The 18,499-nt window shown below is 49.1% G+C and overlaps 1 protein-coding gene across 1 annotated transcript in view; it reads left to right on the top strand.

Moving 5' to 3' along the window:
• Positions 1-3,771: 3,771 nt before the first annotated feature.
• The window catches only part of EPAS1 (endothelial PAS domain protein 1), an 86,837-nt gene continuing 72,109 nt past the window's right edge, over positions 3,772-18,499 (top strand). The window contains exon 1 of the mRNA XM_014833260.3: positions 3,772-4,361. Coding sequence (XP_014688746.3) covers positions 4,336-4,361 — 26 coding nt within the window. The 5' untranslated portion in view covers positions 3,772-4,335. The remainder of the gene's footprint in view (positions 4,362-18,499) is intronic.

Raw genomic sequence — 18,499 nt, 5'->3', positions numbered from 1 at the left:
GTTCAGTGACGAGGAATGTGAAGATAGATTTTGTAAAGTTATAATTTAAGAGTTGGTTTTGTTTAGAGGGAGTGACATGCAAATGTGAGGGAAGGGATGAGTCAGTAATGGCTTTACAATCGAAGAGGAGCCGTGGCCTCTGCCAGATTGTCCTTCCTCCCATCTCTGCTCCCTAGCCTACATGTTCTCCCCACCCCAAAACCAAAACCAACTATATGGCCAGAGAAAGGCTAGATGGGTATTACATGAGACAACACATGCGGCAGGGCCAGGATTAGTCCACGGACTTGCATGACCCTGAGAATGAGTGCTTCCTTAAATTTTGCACCCCAGGGGCCTTTCTTGCCTCACCCTCGTCCCAGTCCTGACATGTGACAAGATATGAAAAGTTGTAAAATACTAAAGAAATAGCCCAGCCTTCCAAGAGCTCCTCTGTTAGATCTCACCCATTCCAGCCTAATTTCCAACCACCACCTGGATCAGACTGTCCGTTAGTTTGATGGCATTATTGAGGCCCTTTTCCTTCTACCTGCCCACGGCGTCCCAGGTACCTGCTCTCTACCAAGTTTTAAGTTAACTCCTTATCTCCATCCCATTCTCCTCGGGCTGTGCTCTCCAGAGGATAGAGGAAGCTAGAGCCCCAGTCTTGTCCCTTGTTAAAACAAGTGGGTGTTGCCCTGGTGCCACAGCCTTTGTCACCAAGCAGTCCAGTCTAGAGCTGGGAGACAGGTGCTAAGATTTGCTGGGAGATGGGCAGTTTGCTCCCATTCTAAGCAGCTTTGGAGCTCTGCATAGTGATGACCTCTGCTGCCCTCTGTGGCCAAAACATCAATGTCTCTAGGGACACTAAATCTGGGGATCCCTCTCTCCCCGCCATCACCTCTCAAAGCTTCCTTTAGTTCTCCACCGGCTTTAAAAAAGTAAAATGGGACACTCTAGCCACAAGCCTGCATGGAGTTTACACTCTCAGCTCCTTCCTGCAAAGTTTGTTGAACTGAATCCTAGAAGAAATCTTAAGAGGTCATTGGGCCCCTCGGCTCTGCTCTAAGCAAGGCTGGGTCCAATCCTTCTGGGAATCATATAGACTTTTGGTGAATCTCTCAGACACTGCCAAAATTCCAGACTCTTCAAAGTTATTCACTGGGATTTCCACAAAATTTGTCCAGTTGTTTATCTCAGCTTGGGGACCTTTCACTTAGGGGGCAAAATCTCAGTTAGAAAGATGGTAGGCTGGCCATGGGGAGGGAGCTATATGAATATGGTTGACGGGTTCTTGAGAGACCCTTTAGCTTTCCTCTTTCTTTTTCTTTAAACATCTAAAAAGCTAATTTCATAAGTTCATCCCTGCTAAGTGTTCTTTATGGGCTGGAGGTATTTCTTTGTGACTCAAGAAGTTTCTCCTTGCTCTGGCAGTGAATGGCTTTGGGTACCTAGAAGCCGCCAAAGGACCTGTTTCTTTTCTCACTCGGGTCCTGAGTGAGGTAAGTAAGCTTATTGTTGACTAAGGAAGAACTGTGTCTTACCAACATGAATTGGCTGGCTGGAGAAGACCAGTATGAAATTACCTCGTTCCTGAAACCCACCAACCCCAAGAAATGGCTCCAGAGAGAAATCTGCAATCTTTGCTTGAATCCTTTAACCGTTAGGTGTGAGGTTTGATTGCAAAGTCTGTATGCACAGTGCTCCGCGGCTCTAGGAAAATGAGAAAATGTCTCTGGTTTTGTAGTTTTCCACAAGTTTTTTCCCCCTTCCCTGTTCTGCTTTCCAAGGCCTTCCAAAGGCTCCTGAAAAGTGTCCCTGCCCCTCTTACTATGTGCAAGGGAAAAACACGTGTTTATTTTGTGTTTCGGTGGTGACACAAAGCTACACCAAAAAAATTCCACTTATGTGGATTATTTTATTTTTTCTTAATATTTATTTTTGTATTGTGGTAAACTTGCATAGTATTAAATTTACCATCTTAACATTTTTTTTCTTTTGATGAGGAAGATTTGTCCTGAGCTAACATCTTTTGCCAATTTTTGCTTGAGGAAGATTAGCCCTGAGCTAACATTTGTGTCAGTCTTCCTCTACTTTGTATGCCTCCACAGCTTAGCTGATGAGTAGAGCAAGTCCAGGCCGGGATGTGAACCCAGAAAGCAGGGCCGCTGAAGTAGAGTGCACAAAAATTTAACCACCCGGGTCACGGGGCAGCCTCCCGTTTAAGTGTACAATTCAATAGTTAAACATATTCATAGTGTTGTGCAACAGATCTCTAGAACTTTTTCATCTTGCAAAACCGAAACTCTATACCCATTAAACACGAATTCCCACCCCATCCCCACCCCCTAGCCCTTGGCAACCACCTTTCCACTTTGTTTCCATGAATCTGAGTACTTTAGATACCTCATGTGAGTGGAATCACACAGCATTTGTTCTTTTGTGACCGGCTTATTTCACTTGGCAAAAAGTCCTAGAGGTTCATTACGCAGATTATTTTAATATACAATGTGGCGGGGCTAAGAGGCAAAGGTACAGAAAGGCTTCGTGGTCCCCGGGCGGACCAGCGCCATGGCCATTGCTTCGTCTCCAGCTCACACCTGGGAAGCCTGCCGGTCCTTCTCAAAGCTTCAAAGAGCCTCCCCTGTCCCTTCCCGAGATTTCCCAGCTGCATCACCACAGTGTAGGTAGGGAATGGGGTGGCATTCTTGGGAGAGCAGCTCAGCGCCAGGCAGAGGCGCCCGGCCTGCACCAGTCGGAGGCAGCGTTTAAAGCGCAGCTGGGAAAATCCCTGTGCTCTGGCGGTCTGCCCCTCAGATCTCGGATCTCCCCACACTCCACACCTGCAGCCTTCACGTTCCGAAGGCTTCAATCGGAGGACCCTGGAAACGCACAGGTCAGCCCTGAGATCCTGTGACTTGACGACACGCTGTGGACTCTTATCCCAAGATCACACTGAGAAACCAGACTGACTAGTGCAATCTGAACTGGCCCGGACCCGCGCGCTGGTGGCCAAGGGTTGGGAGCAGGGTGCGGCAGGCCAGACAGCTTGAAGGCCATCTCTCCCGCATCCCCGCCAAAGCTATACCGCCCAGCACAACCCTGCAAGCAACCGACGTGCCAGTCGAGGGAAGGGAAGCAGGCGCAACCCTAGCTCAATTTCACAGCAGTTTCCCCCAGAGCCGACAGGAGCTGGCGATCAGTCTCCATGCCTCTCCTCTCAGACGGCAAAGTCCCCTGCGGTCTGCCGGAAAAAGAGCATCGCCCAGGCCCGGAGCGCGGCCGCTGGGACCCTCGGAATTATTCCCACCGGCCCGAGGGGCCACGCAGCCGGGCGAGGGACGCGGGGAGCTCGGCACCGCGGAGACCCTGGGCGCTCGCGGTCCTGCCCTCGTCCCAAGGGCATGGCAGAGGTGGGAGGACACCGGCGCAGAGGCGCACTCCCGCTGCCCCGCAGCGCTCACGGAGACCGACTTCTCGCTGCCGCTGATCCCCCCCATAAGCTGCGCCTCCCGGGTGTGAACTCCCACCTTGCTCCCCGCCACCCCATCGACCTCATAAACAACTCCTGGAACTGCGGAGGGAAGAGGCGGGGCGGGCGGGCCGCGGCGGAGCCGAGCGCGGGGGCAGGGGGCGGGCGGGTCAGGGCAGAGGCTGCGGCCGCGCCTCCCCATTGGCCCGCGCGCGGTGGGCTGCCCCGGCGCGCGGCGCGGGCGGGGCGGGCTGAGGCGGGGCCTGCCGCGCGCGCCCGCCCCGCCCCGCGCCCGCGCCCCTCGCGCCCTCCCCCGCGCCGGCGGCAGGAGTTTTTAAAGTGGGCTGGCAGCCCCGCGAGCCGGACTTTCGAGAGCGGCCCGCTCGCAGCTCCGGCGCCCGCCGCGCTCTCGCCCCAGCTCTCCTGAGGGGGCCGTACAATCCTCGGCAGTGTCCTGAGACTGTATGGTCATCTCAGCGGCAGCGCCCGCCCGGCCCCGGACTCTTCCAACTCCCGTCGTTCGAGCCACTTCTTTCTTCTTCTTTTTTTTTTTTTTTGAAAACCCAGAAAAGTGACTCCTTTTCGAGGGAAAAAGGAACTTTGATCTCCTTCTCGCTGCCTTCTTTTTGCGTTTGACAGCCTCCTCCCACTCCGTTCCCCGACCCCGCCTCCTGGTGCAGGTTCCTCCGGGTCACCTTTCTCCACCCTCCTCCCCCGCACCTAGCCAGCCGCCCGCAAACTTCCACCTGACTGTGCGGGGCGCTCGGGACCTGTAACACCGGCCCGGCCCAGGGACTGGGCGAGGGCCACAGCGAAGGCAGCGGCTGCAGCCCCCACCGGCCGTGGAGCCCAGGTGCTTGGAGTCTCAAAGGGCCACCGCGACAATGACAGCTGACAAGGAGAAGAAGAGGTAAACGGGCGTCCGAGCCGGCGAGGGGGCTGGTCCGATGGGGTGGTGGGGCTGCGCGGGGCCGGCGCGACCGAGCGCGGCTGGGAGAGGAGTGCGGAGAGGTCTTTGAGGTCTGAGGATCGGTTTGGAAGGTGCTGAGGGAGAGAGCAGGTGCCCCGTCTGGGGACGCGGAGCTGAGGCTTCGCAGTGGAGAGTTCTGGGGCCCGAAGGAGTCGGGAATCTGCGCCCGCAAGGAGGCCAGGAGGCCGAAGGAGATAGCCCTGGAGGTCGGAGGTGCTCCTGCCGTGCCTTCCAATCCCCCTCGCCCCCCACAGCCACGCACCAAACTTTCGTGGCCAGCACGTTGAAATGTTTCTGGATTGATTCGACTCAGGACAGCTTTCGACTTCCTCGCGTCTCGCGTGTGGGGCAGCACCCACTTCTTTCTTTTCCTCGGGACTCTTTGGGTCCTTCCAAATGAGCTGCTATGCCCGCGCTGCGCCCCAAGCTGGCAAGGGGCCGGAGGCGAAGCGCGACGCTGGGACGCGCCCCCGCGGAGGGGCCAGGACGCAGCGAAGGGCCCCACTCCGGGTCTCCAGACCCCACTGAAGCTTGGAGAAACTCCTTTCGTAGTCCCGCACCTTGACTTCGCGGGCGAGTGGGTAGTGGGCCGGGCTGCCTCGCAGGGGCAGGTGTCTTGGTGTGCGGGGAGGGGATGGCGACACTGGGCGCTCTCAACAGCTCCGAGTATCTCTCCCCCAAGAGGACAGAGAAGGGCAGCCACGGTCTGCCCGCTTGCCCTCGCCAGCCTCTCGGCACTGGGTGAGAGGCAACTCCGGCCAACTCTCGCTGCCCTCCCGCCCCCTCCCGGCCGCTCCCGGCCCGGCCCTCGGCCTGCGACGGTGCGAGCGCACGGCGCGGCCGCGCGGACGTGGGTCCGGGCTCGCCGCCTGGCCGGCTCCTCCTCCTCTCCGCTGGTGCTGCCCGGGTGGGCTGGAGCTTTCACTCGGTGCGCCTTGGCAGGGCTGGGTTGCGGGGACTGGAAGGGAACGCGCGGCGGGCTGAACAGCCTGAGCCGCGGGAGATCTGTTGCCGGGCGGCCAAGAGCTGGTGCGGGGATGGGGACCCAGCCGCGAAGGGAGAGGGTGACTGGCTTCGAGCCGGGGGCCCAGAGAGCTCAGAGCCTGGGTTCATTTGCTCGTGTCCCGATTTCCACTGCGGGACCGGAGCCAGAAACCGCGTATCCTCTGGTCGAAAGCGGCGGTTCCCGCCTCGGGCCCCTATAAGGATTTGATAAACGGGAGCGAATAGCGCCCGTTCTGGCTGGGCGCCCGGGCCCTTCGCTCTCGGATCGCTAGGGGGAGGAGAGCCTGGCTCCCCCTTCCGGGCCGCGGCTCCCCCTCCCGCGTCACTGTGGCGCCCCCGGGCCTGAGACGGGTGAGGGAGCCTTGGCCCGACCACCCTGGGCCCTGAGGCCGCGCCCCCGGGGGCCTCGGAGCAGCCCTGGAGTCCTGTCTCTTTGAAGGGCGGCGAAGCAGGGAAGAAACTTTAAGATTCCAACGCATTTTGTAAAACCAATATAGCCTGTATCATAATGCCAATAATAAGGACTGAACAGTCAAAAAACAAAGTTACAGTCAGCTCCTTTGCGCGCGCTCTGGCTCCGCAGCCGGCGAGGGAACTTGTACGTTTTACAACTGCGATGCCAGTTGGTGAATGTCGCAATCACGTAGGTGGGGCCTGATGGTAATCTTGACAGATGTGTGAAGTGTCAGCTTCTCCCGCGCTGCCAGCGCTGGGTCCTGTGCATTATTTTAATCGTCGCAAGAAATTTGGGAGCGGGGGAAAATTTATTTGGACATACTGGGCTGTAGTGGCTCCTTCGTTAGAGATAGAGGGAGCCGGAATGGGAGCAGGAAGAAAGTTGAGTCATCGGATTCCGAATTATTCGGGAGAGCGGCGGGTTTAAGAACCACTGCGGGGATTGCCTGTGAGAGCTGGTGGCCGCCGAGTGTGTCTGCGACTTGCCTTGATTTTTGTGTCGCAGACTGGCAGGGCAAACAAGCGCGTCCCTCGCCGTCCAGAGTCCAGTGAGGGGTTGTCCAATTCCTATTGGGCTAATTGTTTTGAGACTTATTTACTTTTCGCGTCTGGCTCTGTTTGCCGGCTGCAGGCTCCTTGCGGGACTAAAGTGTAATTAAAATATGTGAACGAACACATTGAAAGTTGGTGTGTCATATAAGTGACTGTCCTTCGCTTTCCCGGAGCACCTCACAAGTGCAGTGTGGTGCCTGCCCAGGGGGCTCTCAGATCTTGATTCTGGGCATCAGTTTCTTAAGAGTTGTGATTCTTCTGGTTCAGAAGAGCCATTTCTTCCCCCGAATTCAATTTGCAATGTTCCTTCTAACAACAATCCTTCAAGAAGTGGGCAGGATTATTTTGTTTCAAAACGTTCATGCATTGATGGATAAGTTAATGTTTAATAAGAAAGAGTTTGCTTTCTAAACATTGGCTGGCTGGCTGGCTGGCCGGCCTCAGTAGGGAATATCAAAGTGTGCTCTTTTGGTGGTAGTGGGCATTCCCAGTGACGTCAGAGATGGTCAGAAACTGAAGTTTGGGAAGGACACTGTGCTCACCTTTCTGCACCCATCTGTCAGGAATGAAGTGGAGGTCTCATTGTGTGTCCTGACTCTATGAAGAGCTGAAAAGTGTCTAGGTGACTTATCTCCTGGTAAAACAATTTCTGAGAGAGAACAGCCTGGAAGTTCTTAGGTACCTGGGGATTGGAGAGTGGTTCAGGTAAATGTAAATGAGATCCTTGGATAATCAGGGACCAAAGTCCATTCCCAAAGCCACACCCAGCTCAGAGCACCTTTCTGGAAGACACTTTGGGGCCAGCAGTGGAAGGGAAGTCAGAGACATCTGGATCAAAGCTTTGGAACTGTCTCCTCTTCCCCCTGTCAGCTGGATGTAGTTATTCCTCTGCTAAATTAAAATTAAACTCCATCTTTTTCCAATTCTGAAGGCAAAAATATTGCTGGACAGTTTTTCTTAATTTAAGTGTATTTTCTACAAATATTCCTTCAACATTTGATATCTTCTTCCACTGCGTTACAAGAATGCGGGGATGATGAGGAATTGATGTAACATGTTATAGGTTCAGGTATTTAAAACTTAATCCACATAGCTTCCATGAAGCTCAAAAGAATTCTGTGGCTACAGGTTTTTTCAGTGTCACTAATGGAGAGCTTAGATTTTATAAGGGACCGTGGAAATTGTGTAAAGTTTCTCTTTCTGGATAAGGAAACAGACCCAGAGAGGTTAAGTGACCTCCAGACACAGGGAAAGTTGGCGCTGGTGAGAATCAGAACCCTGGTCATTACTTTAAGTTTTCCTGTTCTTGACAAAATAGTACCCGCAGCCCTGAAGTCCCTCTGGACAGTGAGGGTGATTTCCAAAGGATTAGCCTGCCCTCCTCTAGCCTCCTCCAAACCAGTGAACCTTGTAGGAAGGAGATTTGCTCTTCTAGACAATTATAAAAGACTTCAGGCTGCACAGGGGTGATTCTGTTTGCTTTTTGCAAAAAAGGAAGCAGAGTTGATGCTAGTTCCAGTGTCTGTAAACTTCGGGAAGTATGAATTCATTGTTTTAGTTCTCTCCCTTTTTTTTAACGTAGAAAAAAATCTACTTATATGTGGACCTCATTAAACAAAACCAAGGCAAAGGACTGTTCCCAAGTGGAGCAGATTGCTTTGTGAAGTAGAGAGCTCCCTATCAGCAGAGACATTCAAGCAGCAACTCGATTGATTCCTGTAGTGGCTGACTTGATATTTTCACCAGGAGTGACAACCGTGAGACTAAAGCTGTTTAATTCACTTGGAATGTAAATCAGTCAGTCTGTCTCTCTGTCTGTCTGTCTCTCTCTCTATGTATCTGTGTGTGTGTAGGGTGATCCTCAACTTTTTGGGAATCTATTGTATAAAATGTTTACGTATGGAAGGAACCAATTAGAGAATTCTTAGTGTTCCAGGATTTTATCCCAACACATTTGAAAGTATTTGCTGTCATTAATTATCTCAAGATTTAGGTTTTTCCACTTCTCAGGAAATCTGTGCAGTGGTATTTGCTTTTTTGTGTTTTCCTCAGTTCTGCCCCGTACCAACATGAGTGTTCCTTTTCATTTCAGCCTAGTGAATCTTTCCTTTTGCTTTCAGCACTGTCACTGGTAGTTCATAACAGGCAGGGCTTTTGCCAATATAAGTTAGCAATGTTTGCTTGTAGAGCCCCCAACTGCCCTTTAGCCCTACTCTCCCCAGTACCAGTGTCTAGTCTCCAGCTCTGCTATTCACACCGTGATATAAATCCATAAGACAACACATTTGTATCGAACGCCTGTTCCTACTCTAGAATGATGAAGCGATACTAAGAAATAGGGGGCGTGGTCCTTGTCTTCGAGTTGCTTAGTTTGAGGGGAAAAAAAGGACACACGAGGAAGCTTAACTAAAAATATAGGTAGCTAGCAGCTTACATGTGACTTTTCTGTTGGGATCAAATTGTTTGAAGCTAAAGGTAAGAAGCTCTTAGTAGCATTTCAGGCAGTAACCACACACAATTGTTGAAAATATTGTGTGTGTTTGAGGGTGAGAGAGTTGGTTCATAGTTTTCCCTAGAATCATGCAAGGTTAGTGCCAACCACCGGCATAGAGGCTGGCTCTGAGGGAAGGTCAAATGAGGGTAAATAGTGTTGGGGATAATGAGAATAAAGAAAAAGTGGAGGTTCAAGAGTATGGTACTTCGACACCATAGACAGAAAGGCCCCCGCAGTTGAAGGTTTGCTGTTCTTTACACACGTGCTTTGGTGAGGGTCTGGAGGGAGGTGTCCAGGAGGGCTCCAGGAGTGATAGTGATGGAGGTTCTGGTCCCACTGAGGAGAGCAGTGGAGGCAGCTGTGCTCTAGGAAGGCCAAGAAAGGAGAGGGAGCTTCATAACCTGGGCTTTGTGAATGGGCTTCAGGGAGTCACCCGTAAGCCTCTGAAACTGGGTGCTAGAATGTTTTTTATTTTCTTGAGGGAAGTCTGTTCAGCTCTCAATAGCCTTTCAAAGGTTCTATGATCTGGATAAGGCAAGCCCTTGCTCTTAGATGTCTGATTGAGTGACTGCCTTACATTTCTGGATCTTTCTATTCAAGTCCCGGATAGTTCCTGCATTTGACTGCCAGTGTCTCTCCCTGTCTTAGAGATGGGGGAGGTGGGGGGTGTGTGCACCTAGTGAGATTCTGCGGTGCAGCTTAACCTTACCTGTCCCTGGCTGGCCTGTCGATCCACCTGCATGTCTGCCCTCAGGAGCGGAAGGAAGGGGAGTGGAGTGCCCTGCACAAGGTTGGTTCTGATGTGATTCATTTTGTTAATGCTTCTTAAAGCAGCCATGAAAATTTATCCTTACGTTTTCCATCATCTTCAGTTATTTGGAGGTCTTCCATGCACTAGGAATTTTGTATCCTTAATAGAAATCCAAAAATGGTAGGAACAAATGAAAACAACCCTAACACTTAGATAGCAGGCACCGCCTCAGAACTTTGCATAGATTAACTCTTTTAATCCTCATAACAACCCTGTGAGATAAGCTCTGTTATCATCCCCATTTCACTGATGGGAAAGCTGAAGAATAGAAAGGTGAACTGCCAAAGGTCAAATAGGTAGTGTGGGTGGGGCTGCGATTCAAACTGGGCAACCTGTCTTTGGAGTCTGTGCTCTTACCCAGTGATCCAAACTGCCTTACCTGACCTAAGATATCTATAAAGCATTTCATACCGTGCCCAACTCGTGGTAAGTACTCTATAAATGATAACCGCTTTTGTTCTTGCATTTGTAGTTATTATAATCACTTCTCTCTTTTGTGACTCACCACTTGTATTGAACCTCACACGCAGACAGGGATTGAAGGTCTGAAGGGTAGACTTAGAAGTCCTGGAAATTCTTATTTTTCGTGAGTTTTCCTCAACTCTGATAGGAGGTGGTTCTCTGCTGCCCCCAAGAAGTTCAAAGCTTTCCACCTCCCACCCTTAACTGGTGGCAAGACGTCAATAATTACTTTAGCCTCGGACTCCATTGTGCAGAAGGACCTGTTAGAAGCTCTTCCTCTGTGGCTTCTAAAGAACCATCTCCAAATCAAGATGCACAAGACTTCCTCTGGCTCTTTTGATCTTTTGAAATTGCAAACACAGGGAGGAAAGAATGGATGGGGGAATAAAGAATAGCTATGATCGTCGCGATAATAATATGCTGCATTTTTATAGAGCCCTTTCTCTGATGAACCCTGAGCTTTCACAGCCACCACACCACTGGCCTCTGCATTGGGAACCTAGGAGGGCTTCTTGCCTTTTCCCAATGCTGTAAAATGTAATTGCATCAACACATATCATAACAGAGAGAGAAGCAAACCATATTGGCAGTTGCACGTCACCTATGTGTAGTAGCCATGCGTGGGTACGTGCCACTCACAGCATCTGCAGTTTTCAAGTAGGGGTTGAGTGTAATTTGTTGCCAGTTGTCTGGTCCTGCTATTGAAAGCTGCAGACCTGATCTGCAAGTATAAAGTCAAGAAGAGTGGCGGGGCCCTTTGAGATCTCTGGAACCAAGGAGACAGATGCGGAATGGACCAGAATGTTATCTACTTGAAGTGGCCTTGTTTTTTTTCTAATTTCTCAAGAAATACTGGTTTGTGTGACTGCCTTAGGCTGTTTCCAGAGGCCACTTGTACATTAGCGAAACTCTTATTATGTGGCGTGACCACCAGAAGTTTCATGTGTTCCCAGGAGGCACATTTTTTCCCCTTAACTTGGAAAAATTCTTCAGTTTTAAAGTTACAAGTAACCTCTGCAAGATAATGCCTCTGGGAAGCAGTGCCTTTTCTCATGCGGAAAGATATTTCAAAGAGAGTGATTTTTCAGTAAGAAAAATGACCCCATTAAAAAAATATATTTATCTGACGTGCATCCATCTGGCATTTTCCCAATTCTACAAAGCCATGGAAGTGGATTGTTAGAACTCTCTTCTTATATTCCTCCAGTGACTTCCTGCATCCCCTTTCTATGGTACCCTCCAATAAAAAAATCAAACCTCAGAGGTTAGTGGTAGGAATCATAAGAGATTAGTAATTTTTATTGGGTCCCACATGAGTGGGAAAATGGCTCCATTATGCTGCTCTCATGTTGTGATGGTGGAGGTTTGCCCTCATGGCTGTTGACTGCCCGCAAATGCTGGGGGTACAGCCAATATCATGGTCTTTGTAGAAGTTAATCAACTCTGTAACAGCTTTAGTCAACTCTTTTGGTCTCCTTTTCTCCCTGCTCTCAACCTATGACTGTGGGAAGTCAGTGGTTTGCTGCAAATAAGAGGACACATGGGCTCAATCTGAGACAGTTCAGAAGCATTTTATAAATCATTTAAAATATGTCAGAGTGTATGAGTATTTTTTTGTAGTAATCATTTAAATCGCTGTGCTGTGTGTCTAGCCAGACTGCTCTCTCTGTCTCTTGATGTTGTATTCATATTAACAAATACATGCATTTTACTCTCGATAAAAAATTTTCATATTGTCGTCACTTGGTACACTATTTGTCCTGTTTGCCTCTGTGTCGGGGGTGGGGAGAAGGAAGGGCAACCCGTCATCCTAATTTTATATTTGGGAAGTTGAGCTGCTGAAAGAAGCAAACCAGGCCGTCTGTGTTGAAACCTAGAACTGGACCCCGGAGTCGATGGTGAGGCTAGGCCCCTGTGTGTCCCCTTGGGTTCCTGCTACAAGGTGATGAAGAGCCAAGAGCACAAAGTGGGTGATTCACGTTTCAATGCTAACTATTCTCATTACTAATGAGTAATGACAGCAAATATTTACAGGCCTCCTTCCTACCTTTATGACTTCCTGTTGCTGAAGCACTTTGGAGTGTTGAGAAAGATTGTCCTGGAAAAATACGTCATAAGCAGTTGCAGGGAAAAGTGGCTTTAAGCACACACAAGAAAATCGGTTGCTTGGCTCTGTTTATGAATTCCATGTGGAAACAACAGAAAATTATGCTTGTCAGGGGCTGTTTGAGGGTTGATCCATTCTTCCAGACTTCAAAACAAAATTTAAAAAGTCAATTCTGGACGATCAAATATACGGGGAAATGGGACACGTGATGTTTTTACAGAGTATTCTAGAAATGGTAGGACTGTTCAAGTTACTAAAGTAAAATTTTGAGTTAAAGCACAGGTCGTTTTCTAAACACTCTTTTATGAACATATCTCTGTAATATTTTTCTGAATGACAACAATTGTGCTTAATGGAGTAAAATCAGGATGCATAAAATGTGCCGTGTGGGAGATTCAGGGAGCTGGAAGAATATCATTCACTTTATAGAGATTCCAGGATAAATCCTGATAAGGCTCATTTATGTATTTGGTTTAAAGAGCTCTCTAGTGAAATTGGTTTCTTTAGTAAGCGTCTGTAAACCACTATACCCTTGTATTTCTCTCCTCTGTTTCCAAGAGTTCTCAGATGCTATTTTAGAATGGCAGCATTCACTCCAGCACTGGCTGAGGTTGATGAAGCTAATTTTGGTGCCCAGGGTATACGGGAGAGAGAAGGCATCTGCAGAGCTAAAAGGGCTTTCTGGTGCCTGGGTTTGAAGCAGCATGGTGTTACCAGACATACCACATTTCACCTTTAGAACCTTTATTTGTGTACTTGCACAACAAATGTTTACCCAGAGATTAAGATAAGAAAAGTATGAAGGTCACATTTCACTGGTGACAAGGGAGCTTCTATAAATTTAACCATGTCACCTCACAGTAGGAGTGTGTCTTTTATTCCATACCAGGGATGTAGGGGAATTAATGGTGGGTGAGGCATGGGAGCCAGGCCCTTCTCAGTTTTTTGGCTTCCTTGCCTTCATTCTGCATGTCCTGGCTCAGCTGACATGCTCCTCCCATTTGGTGCGCCCTTTGGGGTGGTCAGGAAGATGGGGAAATCCTAGTCCACTGTGTGGCACCCTCACTCTCTGAGATTTCTGGTGTTTTGTGGAAGTTAGTGCCCTGTGCATTTCCCTGCTACCTAACTGGCTAGGAGGGGGCCTGGCTGCTGAAATAGCTTTGCTAGCCTCTCAGAGAGGTTTGCATGGTGCTGATACTGGCCCTATTTTAGGCCTATTTAAGGCTGAGTCGTCATGTCCTTGGAGCATGGAGAGTCTTCAGGGTGAGAAAGAGGTTTCTTTTGCAGATTTGAGTGTTTCTTAAAGATCTCCAAGGATTAGCTAGCCACAAACAGAGCCTGAATGAAGGCATGGATCCTCGGCCCAATTTTCTTTCCAAAGGCAGCTTATGTGGCAGTGGAAGTTCATCTCATTGACAGTAAGGGACCTCACCCCAGCTCTCTCACCTCGTTCGCCATCACCCAACATGCTTCCTAAGCAACTACCTCTGCCCCACAGGCTTGTTCACGCCCCCGTCACAGGACTCATTCCCACCTCTGGTCTCTCACCCTAGTCCCTCCATCTTGGATGCTGTCCTCTCTTTCTACTCAAATATCTCCCACTTTCCTAGTGAAAGCCTAACTCCTACACAACCCTCTGTAGTAATTCCCACAGTGGCACCTCCCCCTCCACTTGTTTCTAACTCTTGGTTATGTTTGCCAAAGAGCCTGCCTGATTATATTTCCTTGTTATCTAATGACATTTTATGTGTTCTTGTCTTTCCAACAACACTGCATGTTGCTCAAGGGCAAGGATGTCTAACTTTCTGATGTGCCCTATAATACTTTGCCTGTTTTGAGTCCCTAAAATCATGCTTAAAAAATATCGTAGAATTGCTCTGTTGATGTCCCTTGGGTCACTTGAAAAGCCTGCCTTTTAGGCTCTGCTTTTCTCATTCATATAGATTTGAACCCTTTACTCATTTTCCTTTTAAAATAAAAGAAAGAAAAATGAAAATAAAAAATTGAGGGGGCCCACAGGCAGGTCTTGTTGATACCTAGTTTTACATCCTTGTATTGTGTCAAGAATGCCCAGTACACCAAGGCAAGTACCAGCCAAACAACAGAATGTTCCAGGTTAACCTCAAAGTTAATAAAAGCTGGATGGGAAAGAGTGTGCCAGGGAGTGCCAGCTCTCTGCTTGGAAGTCATCTTCCCTGGGGAGCCTTCCCTCATCAGCAGCTCATTTATTACCCCTGTATTTGTATGGTCCTCAGTCTTTATTTTATTATTTGTGTGCTGCTTTTACAGCTTACTTCTGAGCGAGTGAGTGAGTGTGTGTGTATCTGTGTATCTGTCCCTGATCACTGCTTGGCTGGTAAGCCCTTCAAGAGCAGGGATCCAGTCATCTTTTTCTGTTCTTTCTTCCCCCAGCACCCAGAACAGAGGCCCCCATTTGGTGCCCAGTAATTGTTTGTAGACTCAGTAATTCTGTCTGTGTCAGGAACTTTGGAAGTGTCATGCAGAGGGTTAGAGGCACAAGCAGAAACTTTTGCTCAGATCACCTCACCCATCCTCCTTTGTCACCCGCCATGCATGTGGTAAGGTTTGTGGGGGTACTGGCATCATCGCTGTGTGTAAACCTTTCTAGGTTACCTACCAAATTCAGGTGCCAGGCCACAGTGAGGTTGCAAAGAGGCATTAGATGGAGACTGCGCTCAGAGTGCTTATAGTCTAATTGGTGAGTCAAGGAATTCCTAAAATGATTTGTTTAAAACAATGTGATATGGTTATGGTAGTTAGTGGTTGTCCTAGCCCTATCTTTAAGATGTTGCTATCTTGCAATGAAGTCAGAACTAGCTTAAATAAAACGTTGAGCAAACTATGGAAGATTGATAGTAATTGAGAGTGAATAAGGATAAATCTTGTGTGTTGCGAATAGTTAAAAGGGAGGTGATAGATTAGAGAGCATAGATTAGAGGGAGGTTTAAAGGAGGAGCATTTAGGTCTTGAAGATTAGGTAGAATTTGGATAGGCAGATGGGTATGGGGCATTCCAGTTGGGTTGAACAGCTTGAGTAAAATGAGGAGGCAGGAATAAACAGGGTGTACAGGCCAGGGGTGGTAAGCCAGCTCCTTCCAGAGCTGAATCTGGAGCTCTGTTAATGGAAGGGAGACGAAGACCAGGCCTAGGCTGGTATTGGGAAGTTTAGGGATAGTCCCCCTGACTCATGTTGTGATAGAATCTTTGGGCCACCTTGGGGCCGTGGGAGCAGTGCCTGCCTCTCTTAGGAATTAGCAGGACCTAAGGGAGCTGCTCAGGGGACCTCCGTTATCTTCCAACCAGGAACCTGGCTCTAGTGTGAGCACCAAGGGGTGGTTGGAGGAGGCCTTGGTTGCCCTCCATAAGAATGACCTCAAAGAGTACAAATGTCCTCCCCATGTCCCTTAGGAAATCAGTCGTCTGCACATGTCCCCGAATCACTCTGAAATATTTTTCTTTTTGGACTATACCCCTCAGGGTAATAAATGCTTCCCAGTGTGCAGAGGGGCGGGTGGAAGGGGACAGCTTACTGTATTCTAAAATAGCTTCCTTCAGGCTCTGAGGAGGGAGTGCAGTCACCTCATCCCGTGTTCTCATTTTGATGGCAAAGTCTTTGTCCCCTTGATAATTTGATAAGGGCTTTCATTCTATCTCTTCTTGCCCTTTCTCATTCAGAGTCTGGGTTTTTGAGTCTGATCATTGTAGAAAGATAGGACAGTCCCTTCAACACTCCACTATTTGCAGGGAGAGAGATGGCCAAATCCAAGCCAGGCCATCCCCTCTGTCAGTCTCTGCCAGTAACTGTTCACTGCGCTCCCTGTGTGGAGCCCTGCAGCTGAGCAGTTCCTTGGCCTTCTCCTTTCCTGTTATGTGGCTACACCATTCCCTAAAGCCCGAACTCGATGTTCTTGTCCAGATGCTGCCAGAAGAGAGAGAAAAGGAGCCATCTTTCTGGAGTCACCTGGGTAGGATGGCTGGGGTTTTTCCCCTCTGCCAACAGGTGTAACTCTCCCCTGGGGGTATTTAGAAGTGCTTGAGGTCATGGCTAGACACTTGTGAACAGGGCCTTGGCCAGGGATCTGGAATCACTGGAGAAGATCCCACACTGGGGACCAGTAAAGGCCAACAAGTCACTTTAGCATGCCCCGGCCAATGGTACTTCGAGGGAGGCTGCAGCTTCTGAAAACTCTTGGCTTGGAATTTAATCTCATCACGACAACTGCGTGTCTCGTCTCTTATTCCTTTCTGTCCCCTCTAGTAATTGGTAAATGGTTTTGGAACTGGGAAATTGCTGCCCAGCCCAGGGACGATTGATTTATTCAGTGGTGTGCAGGCTGCTCAACATTGGGCCTGAGCCCAGGGAGGGTCCTCTGGATCCAGGTGGAAGGAGCCTTCCTCCTCTGGGACTACAGGTGGCAGAGAGCTCTAGAGCCCAGTGTAGCCCAGCCCAGACACAGGGCTGTCTGGGGCCTTGGGCAACCCCTGGGAAGCTGCCTCAGGGGTGTCCAAAGAAACCCCACAGGTCAGAAAGTGGCATTTACTCAAATCTAGCCAGAGCTAGAAATTTGAGTCTAGCATCTACCTTCCCACAGGTGCAGGTGAGCCTCAGGAAGGAAGAGGAAGGTGTCCTGACTAAGCTAATCTGTGACTACAGCATTAGGGTCTGAAATCTTTAAATTTGCTTTACTATCCCTTTGTATTTTTTTTTTTTCTCTTCCTTTCCCAAGTGAAAGTTCCTTTTGAAAAATAACAACTTTGCCCCTGCTGAACTCCCAGCAAACTGTTTTCCCCGCCTAGGTCAGTGAGGTGATAGGACCTGGGCACACTTGATGGTGGTGTGGTCACTGCAGCTGCTGGCCAGCTTTGGGCCTTGGGAAATCCTGGTGACCAGAGAACCCAGGCAGAAAGGAGTCTGAGATGACTGTGAACATCGATTCTTTCTTTCTTGAGCCAACCACTTGAGCACATCTGAAACCATTTTCTGCATTCAGCTCAACATAAGCCTTGCGATTCTGGGCCACCTGTAGCTCCTTGTATGGATCCAAATGTTACACGGTAATGATGTAACTTAATTCTCCTTGAGTTAGATCTTCTGGGCCAAGGCAGAGTACATGTTTATTTTGGAAAGGGACAAACTTTCACCCACTTGAATTCCTTTGCCTCCAAAATTAGCGTCAGGGGATGACCACAAGAGTTCCGTGTTTCTTAGCCTTTGTCTTGGCAAACAGATTGTAAATGATCCCAGGGCCATCTTCACTTGTTTTGTGTCCCTGGCAAATCCTGCATCCACATGAGGTTCAGAGGAGCTCTCAAACATCTCTAGGAGTCTGAGACACTGTTCTAGATCCTTTTCTGACTTGTATGACCTAAGACAGGTCATTTAACCTCTCTGCATGTTTCCGTTCCTAAATGGGGGTTAGACACTAACTGCTTTTGAAGAGCACTATTATGAGGTTAAAAGGGGCTAGAGTTTCAATAAAACCATACGTTTTGAAAGCATATTACACTTTAAAAATCATTTTTGCAACCATTATCTCGTTGGAAAGACCTTTGAAAAGTGTAAAGTGCAAACCATGAAGGCATCATTATGAGCAAGCCCAGCAATATAACCACTCGGCACATAGTTACCTGTTGGGGTGACCTCACTGCTGTTGGAAGGGAGTCTTAGAACAATCTAAAAAGAGGCGCCTGCTTTCAGCCCTATACCTCCTGCCCCCGGGTGGGCTTTTTAGGGTTATGAGCTCTTGTCAAGAGTGATTTTAGGGTATGTGTTATATTTTTCCCATACCCTGAGATGTGAGGAAATCTGATAACACCAGGAGACCAAAGAACCTTCCAGAACTCCTGAAAAATGGTCTGACCTTGGATGTGCCCTTTCCATGCCTGGCCTGTTCCCCCCTCACCTGTGGAGATAGAGGGTCCATGCCAGCTGGTTCCCTGTTACCATGGGAATTTGCCCTCTGATTTAGCACCCCCAGATCTCTAGACCTAAAGGGACGTAACCGCCCACATCTGCTCAGGTCCCGCTTGTTGCCTTACATCTTACGAGCAAGACCTAATTGTGGGTTCCTGAAGGGACTAAGTGTCTGGCCCAAGGACTTTAAAAGGTCAGACGACTTATTGGGAGATGTAGAAATGAGGGGCACGCTGACCCCCAGAGGATACCTGGG

This window comes from Equus asinus, chromosome 6 (genome assembly GCF_041296235.1).
Source record: "Equus asinus isolate D_3611 breed Donkey chromosome 6, EquAss-T2T_v2, whole genome shotgun sequence".
Lineage (NCBI taxonomy): Eukaryota > Metazoa > Chordata > Mammalia > Perissodactyla > Equidae > Equus > Equus asinus.
This window is presented reverse-complemented; position numbering and strand designations above follow the sequence as displayed.